Source organism: Oncorhynchus mykiss, chromosome 14 (assembly GCF_057628025.1).
Source record: "Oncorhynchus mykiss isolate SJ-2025 chromosome 14, ASM5762802v1, whole genome shotgun sequence".
NCBI lineage: Eukaryota > Metazoa > Chordata > Actinopteri > Salmoniformes > Salmonidae > Oncorhynchus > Oncorhynchus mykiss.
In genome coordinates this window covers 33,986,672-33,998,108 of record NC_143035.1, presented here as the reverse complement: position 1 = coordinate 33,998,108, position 11,437 = coordinate 33,986,672, and the positions used below count along the sequence as shown (strand labels likewise).

At 49.8% G+C, this 11,437-nt stretch overlaps 1 protein-coding gene across 2 annotated transcripts in view; it reads left to right on the top strand.

Moving 5' to 3' along the window:
- Positions 1 to 702: 702 nt before the first annotated feature.
- The window catches only part of LOC110487786 (glutamate receptor 3), a 292,170-nt gene continuing 281,435 nt past the window's right edge, over positions 703 to 11,437 (top strand). The window contains exons 1-2 of one of the 2 annotated variants that reach the window (XM_036943367.2): positions 703 to 1,305; positions 2,001 to 2,159. In XM_036943367.2, coding sequence (XP_036799262.2) covers positions 1,227 to 1,305; positions 2,001 to 2,159 — 238 coding nt within the window. In that variant the 5' untranslated portion in view covers positions 703 to 1,226. The remainder of the gene's footprint in view (positions 1,306 to 2,000; positions 2,160 to 11,437) is intronic. The other variant, XM_036943366.2, reaches the window with a different exon arrangement.

Here is an 11,437-nt window from a genome sequence, read left to right as displayed (position 1 = left end):
TCAAGCATGCTTCATGGGTGAAAGATAGGGACAGTCATGATGGCAATTTATTTTACTAGGCAAGTCAGTTAAGAAAAAAATCGTATTTTCAATGACAGCCTAGAAACAGTGGGTTAACTGCCTGTTCAGGGGCAGAACGACCTTGTCAGCTCAGGGATTTGAACTTGCAACCTTCCGGTTACTAGTCTAACACTCTAACCACTAGGCTACCCTGCCCCTATAAAATGTAATTTTTAAAAACGACCAGTAACATATAGCGAGAACTAAATATGAATGTTTAGGCTGTAAGGCGTAATCTACACCAGTTGTGTAGCCTGTTTCTCTCGTTCCCGAGTTTCAGTCACTTCAGCACCATGGACAGCGCCTCATGCTGCGCTCTCTATCCGGGTTCTGAAAGGAGAGCAAGCAGGACTTTGCCCACGCTATTAAAAATAATTAGGAAATCAAAGATAGTCTATAGATTTTTAAACATGCTAGTCTATATAGGTGTTTAACAATAAATGTGAGTTACTTCTGATCATAGCAGTATGACAACATATTCACGAATACCAGTTTTATGTATAGTTTATTCCGGGTTGTTTTGAATAGCTTCTAATTATGAATCCACTTGTGTTCTTTGTTTTGCCTCTACTCTATCCGCGCTCACTAACGCCAACTTCCCCTCATCATATCCTTGAGGCGGCAGCTGCACCAGCTGTAAGCGGTTATCTACTGTAGCCAATTGAAAGGCATTGGCCGCCTGAGATTGCCGTGCTTTCTCCTATTGATTGCGCGCGGATACAGTAATGTGGACGAGCGTGGCACTAGTGCCTTGCAGTCAGTCCTACTAGTGGAGCTGAACTGGGCTAGTGTTATCCGGTAACGGAGTCCGGTGCACACAGGACGAGGGAAGCTTTTAATCAAAATAACATTTAATCAAAATCGCCGCTGGTCCAATCGGAGGAGCTTGTTTTCTTAATCAGATCAGCTAGTTTCTCAACCACCATCTTTGGGACGAATAAGTCCCAGCCTCTCTCTCTCTCTCTCTCTCTCACACACTCTCCTCTCACAGTTGCAGAAAATTGCTCCGCAGCCCCGTGCTGCACCTTAATGAACCCAATTGGTGCACTGTGAGCGACCATCATAAATCTGGAGGATTTTCAGCATCTTCGGGATTGCTTATGAATTTGCTTAGGCAGATCCTTTTAAGGAGTTGAGAACATAGACGGGTTGGAGAAATTGCGAAAATGGCACAAAACGTGGTTCTATTTTTATTGTGGCTTTCGGGCAGATCACTCGCGGGATTTCCCAATCAGATTAATATAGGTAAGTAGTCCGTAAAATAATTATAACATAATCATCATCATCATGTTTGCTTTTCGCCGGTAATTTTATGGATAATGCCGGTTCTTCGGAGTATGACCTTTATCGGGTGTGATATTAATTAAGTCGGTTGCTTTGCTTGAAGTAATAAATATTGAACTTGCTCCGCGGCTTTGATTACAGATTTTATGAAATACAACGTTAGAAAAATGCTTGAAAGAAATTACCTCATTGAATGGTTCACGGGAAAATGTTGCAACTTCATAAGGGTGAAAATTGTAGGGAGCAATTCCGCAATAACACGTTTCTGTAGACAGAATGATGAGGAGTAAAGAAGAATTGTGTGTGATTTGTTTATCCTAATTAATTTGACGCACGAGCCTGCCTACATGATCCGTGTTGTTTGGTTTAACACTTGAGAGTCGTGTATAAACAGAACGACGGAGATCCCTGCAGTTTAACAATTGTTATGTAAGCTACATACAAGTCAAGTGCCACTGAAGTCGATGTCTTCCTCAAGTTTTCCTCGACAGGCAAGTAGGTGGGCTACCCTACCTACCGTCCGTGCAAGGGCCAGTGGTGGTTCCTTCCGGTGTCTATGAAAATATAAGGCAGACAGAGTTGGATGTAAAATGTGTGTAAATAATGATGACGGGAAATGGTAGCCGAAGTTGATTATGTATCTGTATGTCTTCTAGGGGGTCTGTTCATGCGGTCCACTGTGCAGGAGCACAGTGCGTTTAGGTTCGCTGTTCAGCTCTACAACACCAACCAGAACACTACGGAGAAACCCTTCCATCTCAATTATAACGTAGACAACCTCGAGTCGTCCAACAGCTTCTCAGTCACCCATGCATGTAAGTACAGAGCTGTTTTCAATTAAAATCTCCCTCTGCTCGGGAATATGTCCAGAATTCCCCCTTGAACACACACACACACACACACACACACACACACACACACACACACACACACAGACACAGACACAGACACACGGCATTCATAATAACATAGTGAATGCATGGTATGAAAATGCTTTTGCTTGGTAGGCCTACATTAGATAAGACCAGGGTCCAGAGGACGGGGTGCCAGAGTGCCTTTTGAGATGTCTCAATGGTTCACTATTGTTACGTCACACCAATGGTCACCAACTTCTTCTATGTCCAGATCACTTTGTGAGTCGGATATGACTAAGCCTATGCAACATTAACCAATTAAAAACAATTCTGTAATAATAATGTTTTTTTGCAGTAGGCTATAGACCCAATATATTATCACTGCATATTGGCTATGCTTTATTTTATTTATTAATGTTATTATTATTATTAGTTTTTTTGGGCTATGCTTATATTGCCCATAATCATTTGCTTTTTTTTTTACTGCACTGATGGACTGCAACTGATGGTCAGTCTGAGGGGAGGGAACAACGGTGAGGCTGACTCTCACCCGACTCAACCTCCCTCTGTTCTCCCTCCCTCCGTTCTCCCTCCCTCCCTCCGTTCTCCCTCCCTCCCTCCGTTCTCCCTCCCTCCCTCCCTCCGTTCTCCCTCCCTCCCTCCGTTCTCCCTCCCTCCCTCCCTCCCTCCATCCCTCCCTCCCTCCCTCCCGCCCTCCCTCCCTCCCTCCCTCCCTCCCTCCCTCCCTCCCTCCCTCCCTCCCTCCCTCCCTCCCTCCCTCCGTTCTCCCTCCCTCCGTTCTCCCTCCCTCCATTCTCCCTCCCTCCATTCTCCCTCCCTCCGTTCTCCCTCCCTCTGTTCTCCCTTCCTCCCTTCTCCCTCCCTCCTTTCTCCCTCCCTCCCTCCGTTCTCCCTCCCTCCGTTCTCCCTCCCTTCTCCCTCCCTCCCTCCGTTCTCCCTTCCTCCGTTCTCCCTTCCTCCGTTCTCCCTCCCTCCCTCCATTCTCCCTCCCTCCGTTCTCCCTCCCTCCGTTCTCCCTCCCTTCTCCCTCCCTCCGTTCTCCCTCTCTCCGTTCTCCCTCCCTCCATTCTCCCTCCCTCCATTCTCCCTCCCTCCGTTCTCCCTCCCTCCCTACGTTCTCCCTCCCTCCGTTCTCCCTCCCTCTGTTCTCCCTTCCTCCCTTCTCCCTCCCTCCTTTCTCCCTCCCTCCCTCCATTCTCCCTCCCTCCGTTCTCCCTCCCTCCGTTCTCCCTCCCTTCTCCCTCCCTCCCTCCGTTCTCCCTTCCTCCGTTCTCCCTTCCTCCGTTCTCCCTCCCTCCCTCCGTTCTCCCTCCCTCCGTTCTCCCTCCCTCCGTTCTCCCTCCCTTCTCCCTCCCTCCGTTCTCCCTCTCTCCGTTCTCCCTCCCTCCCTCCCTCCATCCTCCCTCCCTCCATTCTCCCTCCCTCCATTCTCCCTCCCTCCGTTCTCCCTCCCTCCATTCTCCCTCCCTCCGTTCTCCCTCCCTCCCTACGTTCTCCCTCCCTCCCTCCCTCCCTCTGTTCTCCCTCCCTCCCTCCGTTCTCCCTCCCTCCGCTGAGAAAAAGGGGACACCGTCTTCCAGCTGATGGTGAAACTCAAGTCGCATTGCATTATTTCTGCCTCATGCAACAATTCATGTTTTTACTCCTATGACCAGAGAAAGTGAAATATTCCTCTCTACTAAAAAAGACACAAGCCGCTAATAATAGCAGCGCTAGCTTATGGAAACACTGTGCTGTAGTCAGTCACTCAGTGCTGGTTGTAGCACTGCAGCACTGAGTGGACTGAGTGGAAGTAGGAAGAAAACACATTTTATGGCTTATAAAATGTTGAACAAAGTGTTGACAGTGATGAATAACAACATAAACATGAACTTCCTGATAAAAACAAAATATTCTTTGCTTTATTCTCTCTAGTCATGGTTTTAAAAGTCTTGAAATCTCACAGTATCAACTTTGCTGTGCATTCAAGGTTTCTTTTTACAGTCTATGGCTCGAGGAAACTGTGCAGACACGGCGATCTGAGCTATCTGATTGGCCAGCGGTAGGCCTATAGGTGCACTTGATTTGCTCTCTGGGTCTGCTGAGTAGGCGGAGTTCTACCTTCAGACACGTGAAATGGTTAAAAATGGGAACCCTTTGCCTTCCCGGCACTAGGGCTGCTGAGTCAAGTGCAACTACCGCCAACAGAGCAAAGTGGGAAAAAAATGGCAAGGCAAGGCTTTATCCTGGGTTGTTAACATACATTTTTGGTGGTCGACTAGGAATGGCTAGGAGATCGACCAATCAAGATAGAGATGTCTCATTGATCCACTGTTGATACACAACACTGAGGTAGAGACGTCTGAATGGTTCATTGTTTGTATAGGCTGTATGATATTACTAAGGTAAATATCTCTGTAGCAAATACAAACCAAGATGTGCATCTCAAATAGCCCCTTAATCTTTTTGTAGTGCACTACTTTAGACCAGAGCCCCATCAAAAGTAGTGCACTTTAAATGGGAATAGGGCTCTGGTCTAAAGTAGTGCACTATCAAGGGAATAGGGCTCTGGTCTAAAGTAGTGCACTATCAAGGGAATAGGGCTCTGGTCTAAAGTAGTGCAGTATCAAGGGAATAGGGCTCTGGTCTAAAGTAGTGCAGTATCAAGGGAATAGGGCTCTGGTCTAAAGTAGTGCACTACAAAGGGAATAGAGCTCTGGTCTAAAGTAGTGCACTACAAAGGGAATAGGGTGCCATTTGGGACAAGAATACAAATGAAATTCCCTTGACAACATCCCGAGGAGAAGATCACGTATATATGATAGGGAGGGCACGGTATCTTTACAGTGAGAGACAGAGGCTGTATGACCTTGGAGAGGAAAGACGAGAAAACAGTAAAAACATGTACAATAACCATGGTGCCAAGGACTCCATGTGGGTGATTTCAGCATGCTCCTTAACAGACATCAGAATAGTGTTTTTAATCTAGGTAGGAGTATCGGCTCTGATATGGACATCTCCATATTTAAAAAGAGTTGGAGTTGCCTTTCAGATCATAATGAATATGATTACACGGACAGAGGGACCTACATACCTGATCCTAGACCAGCACTCCATCTCGGAGATGCTTTACAATCAATATAGACTCCACTCCATCAATAACAGGCTTCTCCCTACATGCTGCGGTTACATGTAGCTCCTCTCAGTGTGGCCAATGGCTTATTCATCCAGTCATACATTCAAACTGCACTCTGCTCTGCTCTCTACTGTGTTCAAACTGCACTCTGTTCTGCTCTCTACTGTGTTCAAACGGCTCTCTGCTCTGCTCTCTACTGTGTTCAAACTGCACTCTGCTCTGCTCTCTACTGTGTTCAAACGGCTCTCTGCTCTGCTCTCTACTGTGTCTTAGCTGCACTCTGCTCTCTACTGTGTTCAAACTGCACTCTGCTCTCTACTGTGTTCAAACTGCACTCTGCTCTGCTCTCTACTGTGTTCAAACTGCACTCTGCTCTGCTCTCTCTGTGTTCAAACTGCACTCTGCTCCGCTCTCTACTGTGTTCAAACGTCTCTCTGCGCTGCTCTCTTCTGGGAAATTGTTTGTTGTTGCCGGGGGTCGATGTGAATGGCATTCTTTTATGATGCTGTCTATTGTGTTCCCTCTGGCCTCGTTTAATCTGATTACAGGCAATGTAAAGAAAGTAAAGAACGTAACGTAAAGAAAGCATAATGAAGGAAAACGATGACAAGGGAAAGGAAGGAGAGGGAATGGGAGGAGAGGAGGAGGTAAGGGAGGAGATGGAGAGGGAGAAGGAAAGAGAGGAGAGGGAAAGGGAGGAAAGGAGGAGGTAAGGGAGGAGATGGAGAGGGAGAAGGAAAGAGAGGAGAGGGAAAGGGAGGAGAGGAGGAGGTAAGGGAGGAGATGGAGAGGGAGAAGGAAAGAGAGGAGAGGGAAAGGGAGGAAAGGAGGAGGTAAGGGAAGAGATGGAGAGGGAGAAGGAAAGAGAGGAGAGGGAAAGGGAGGAGTGGAGGAGGTAAGGGAGGAGATGGAGAGGGAGTAGGAAAGAGAGGAGAGGGAAAGGGAAGAGAGGAGTAGGTAAGGGAGGAGATGGAGAGGGAGAAGGAAAGAGAGGAGAGGGAAAGGGAGGAGAGGAGGAGGTAAGGGAGGAGATGGAGAGGGAGTAGGAAAGAGAGGAGAGGGAAAGGGAGGAGATGGAGAGGGAGAAGGAAAGAGAGGAGAGGGAAAGCGAGGAGAGGAGGAGGTAAGGGAGGAGATGGAAAAAGAGGAGAGGGAATGGGAGAAGGAAAGAGAGGAGAGGGAAAGGGAGGAGAGGAGGAGGAAAGGGAGGAGATGGAGAGGGAGAAGGAAAGAGAGGAGAGGGAATGGGAGTAAAGGGAATGGGAGAAGGAAAGAGAGGAGAGGGAATGGGAAAAGGAAAGAGAGGAGAGGGAAAGGGAGGAGAGGAGGAGGTAAGGGAGGAGATGGAGAGGGAGTAGGAAAGAGAGGAGAGGGAAAAGGAGGAGATGGAGAGGGAGAAGGAAAGAGAGGAGAGGGAAAGCGAGGAGAGGAGGAGGTAAGGGAGGAGATGGAAAAAGAGGAGAGGGAATGGGAGAAGGAAAGAGAGGAGAGGGAAAGGGAGGAGAGGAGGAGGAAAGGGAAGAGATGGAGAGGGAGAAGGAAAGAGAGGAGAGGGAAAGGGAGGAGAGGAGGAGGAAAGGGAGGAGATGGAGAGGGAGAAGGAAAGAGAGGAGAGGGAAAGGGAGGAGAGGAGATGGAGAGGGAGTAGGAAAGAGAGGAGAGGGAATGGGAAGAGAGGAGGAGGTAAGGGAGGAGATGGAGAGGGTGCAGGAAAGAGAGGAGAGGGAATGGGAGAAGGAAAGAGAGGAGAGGGAAATGGAAAGGGAGGAGAGGAGAGGGAAAGGGAGGAGAGGAGGAGGAAAGGGAGGAAATGGAGAGGGAGAAGGAAAGAGAGGAGAGGGAATGGGAGAAGGAAAGAGAGGAGAGGGAAAGGGAAAGGGAGGAGAGGAAGAGGAAAGGGAGGAGATGGAGAGGGAGAAGGAAAGAGAGGAGAGGGAAAGGGAGGAAAGGGAGGAGATGGAGAGGGAGAAGGAAAGAGAGGAGAGGGAAAGGGAGGAGAGGGAATGGGAGAAGGAAAGAGAGGAGCGGGAAAGGGAGGAGAGGAGGAGGAAAGGGAGGAGAGGGAAAGGGAAAAGGAAAGAGAGGAGAGGGAAAGGGAGGAGAGGAGGAGGTACGGGAGGAGATGGAGAGGGAACGAGAGAAGGAAAGAGAGGGGAGGGAAAGGGAGGACAGGGAGAGGGAAAGGGAGGAGAGGGAAAGGGAAAGGGAGGAGAGGGAAAGGGAGTAGAGGAGGGAGAATGGGAGGAGAGGGAACGAGAGAAGGAAAGAGAGGGGAGGGAAAGGGAGGAAAGGGAGGAGAGGGAAAGGGAGTAGAGGAGGGAGAATGGGAGGAGAGGGAAAGGGAGGAGAGGGAAAGGGGGAGAGGGAAAGGGAGGAGTTGGAGAGGGAGTAGAGGAGGGAGAATGGGAGGAGAGGGAACGAGAGAAGGAAAGCGAAGGAGGAACGAGAGAAGGAAAGAGAGGAAAGGGAAAGAAAAGGGGAGGATGGGGAACAAAGGAAAGGGAAGGGGAAAGAAGGAAGGGCAAGCAAGACAAAGTGAATGTGGTGCATTCACAGTAGACTCTCAGTAGACTCTCAGTAGACTCTCAATAGACTCAGTAGACTCACAGTAGACTCTCAGTAGACTCAGTAGACTCACAGTAGACACAGTAGACTCAGTAGATTCACAGTAGACTCTCAGTAGACTCACAGTAGACTCAGTACACTCACAGTAGACTCAGTACACTCACAGTAGACTCAGTACACTCACAGTAGACTCAGTAGACTCTGTATCTAGATGATGTCAAAAGGTGAGCCTGAATAGGGCAAAGACGATGACCTACTCTCAACATCATAGTAGTGTTCTGTTGCAGAGCCTTGTCAACAGACGTCTGTGGTCCTCTGTGGTTCTGTCCACCCCTATAATACTTTCATAATGTCTACCGGTCATTCAGCAGACATGTTTATTCAAAGCATCTTACAGTGATTGGAACCACATTATCCCAATGTGTCTGGCCTGGCCCACTGGTCTCCTCTCCTCTCCTCTCCTCTCCTCTCCTCTCCTCTCCTCTCCTCTCCTCTCCTCTCCTCTCCTCTCCTCTCCTCTCCTCTCCTCTGTCTCCCCCAGTTCAACTCTCTCTGCAGTGTCAGCTCATTAGCACACAGACCTCATACCGTCTCACTTGGGTGAAGGAAAAAAATCCATACCCCCCACCAACCCCCACCTCAAAGTAACACACACCGGCAAATGAGCTGGGACTGAGTTCTGCAGTGGAGAGGTGGGTCTGAGAGGTGAGGTGGTGGAGAGGTGAGGTGGTGGAGAGGTGGGTCTGAGAGGTGAGATGGTGGAGAGGTGGGTCTGAGAGGTGAGGTGGTGGAGAGGTGGGTCTGAGAGGTGAGATAGTGGAGAGGTGGGTCTGAGAGGTGAGGTGGTGGAGAGGTGAGGTGGTGGAGAGGTGGGTCTGAGAGGTGAGATGGTGGAGAGGTGGGTCTGAGAGGTGAGGTGGTGGAGAGGTGAGGTGGTGGAGAGGTGAGGTGGGGGAGAGGTGGGTCTGAGAGGTGAGATGGTGGAGAGGTGGGTCTGAGAGGTGAGGTGGTGGAGAGGTGGGTCTGAGAGGTGAGATGGTGGAGAGGTGAGGTGGTGGAGAGGTGGGTCTGAGAGGTGAGATGGTGGAGAGGTGGGTCTGAGAGGTGAGGTGGTGGAGAGGTGGGTCTGAGAGGTGAGGTGGTGGAGAGGTGAGGTGGTGGAGAGGTGGGTCTGAGAGGTGAGGTGGTGGAGAGGTGAGGTGGTGGAGAGGTGAGGTGGGGGAGAGGTGGGTCTGAGAGGTGAGGTGGTGGAGAGGTGGGTCTGATAGGTGAGGTGGTGGAGAGGTGGCTCTGAGAGGTGAGATGGTGGAGAGATGGGTCTGAGAGGTGAGGTGGTGGAGAGGTGAAGTGGGGGAGAGGTGGGTCTGAGAGGTGAGGTGGTGGAGAGGTGGGTCTGATAGGTGAGGTGGTGGAGAGGTGAGGTGGTGGAGAGGTGGGTCTGAGAGGTGAGGTGGTGGAGAGGTGAGGTGGTGGAGAGGTGGGACTGAGAGGTGAGGTGGTGGAGAGGTGGGTCTGAGAGGTGAGGTGGTGGAGAGGTGGGTCTGAGAGGTGAGATAGTGGAGAGGTGGGTCTGAGAGGTGAGGTGGTGGAGAGGCAGTGGAGAGGTGGGTCTGAGAGGTGAGGTGGTGGAGAGGTGAGGTGGTGGAGAGGTGGGTCTGAGAGGTGAGGTGGTGGAGAGGTAGGTCTGCGAGGTGGTGGACAGGTGGTGGAGAGGTGGGTCTGAGAGGTGAGGTGGATCTGAGAGGTGAGGTGGTGGAGAGGTAGGTCTGCGAGGTGGTGGAGAGGTGGGTCTGAGAGGTGAGGTAGTGGAGAGGTAGGTCTGTGAGGTGGTGGAGAGGTGGGTCTGAGAGGTGAGGTGGTGGTGAGGTGGTGGAGAGATGGTGGAGAGGTGGGTCTGCGAGGTGGTGGAGAGGTGGGTCTGAGAGGTGAGGTGGTGGAGAGGTGAGGTGGTGGAGAGATGGTGGAGAGGTGGGTCTGAGAGGTGAGGTGGTGGAGAGGTGGGTCTGAGAGGTGAGGTGGTGGAGAGGTGGGACTGAGAGGTGAGGTGGTGGAGAGGTGGGACTGAGAGGTGAGGTAGTGGAGAGGTGGGACTGAGAGGTGAGGGAGATGAAGCAATGGCCCCAAATCATAGTTAGCCAGCCAAAGAAGCTTGGGCTGTTACCTTGTCACGGCGTCCTAACTAACGGACACGCCCTGCGCCCTCTCCTTCACGCTGTTGATAGGGACACAGAAACAATAAGCAAATGAGTAAATAAATAAGAGATAATGGCGTTGGTAATTTCACGCGTGTTGAAGGAGCAGGGGAGCATGGGAGAAAGAGGGCTTGATATGAGAATCTAATTAAAACCGTGAAGGCAGGAGCAGAGACAGTCTTCTTCTTTTTCTTAGCTTAGAGAGAGGATCGGGCTCCTGAGGGAGACGCTGTGGCCCCATTTCTGCTTTCTCACTCACACACAACGCCACCACCATGCACATCTTACAGCAGCTCGGTGAAGAGAGAGAGTGTGTGTGTGTGTGTGTGTGTGTGTGTGTGTGTGTGTGTGTGTGTGTGTGTGTGTGTGTGTGTGTGTGCGTGCGTGCGCGTGTGTGTGTGTGGGTGCGTTTGTGTATCGCGTCTATACAGTGTGTGTGAGAAACGTACGAGCCTTTGATGATGTTGAGGAAAGTGTGGAAAAGCAACCTGTCCTCTGTCTGTCAGAGCTCTGAAAACAGTGTGAAGTCGTCAACAACCATTCCAGTTTGTTGTGGGAACTGTTTCTTTGATGAGTTTATGAAGTAGTCTGCTGGGGGCCTCACCTCTTCTGTATGAGTAGAACACAATGTCCTACATACTGGCCAGGGTTCAAATGCCACCATACTCCCTATATAGTGTACTACTGTTGACCAGAGTCCATATTCCCTATATAGTGTACTACTGTTGACCAGAGTCCATATTCCATATATAGTGTACTACTGTTGACCAGAGTCCATATTCCCTATATAGTGTACTACTGTTGACCAGAGTCGTTATCCCCTATATAGTGTACTACTGTTGACCAGAGCCCCTATATCGTGTACTACTGTTGACCAGAGTCCATATTCCCTATATAGTGTACTACTGTTGACCAGAGTCCATATTCCCTATATAGTGTACTACTGTTGACCAGAGTCCCTATATAGTGTACTACTGTTGACCAGAGCCCCTATATAGTGTACTACTGTTGACCAGAGTCCCTATATAGTGTACTACTGTTGACCAGAGTCCCTATATAGTGTACTACTGTTGACCAGAGTCCCTATATAGTGTACTACTGTTGACCAGAGTCCATATTCCCTATATAGTGTACTACTGTTGACCAGAGTCCATATTCCCTATATAGTGTACTACTGTTGACCACTACTGTTGACCACTACTGTTGACCACTACTGTTGACCACTACTGTTGACCACTGCTGTTGGCCCTGGGTCCTGATCAAAAGTAGTGCACTATAAAGGGAAGTGTTCATTTTTGGGAGGTCGACTCAGTCTTCTTCTCAACATGAAGGCTGTCAAACTGTTG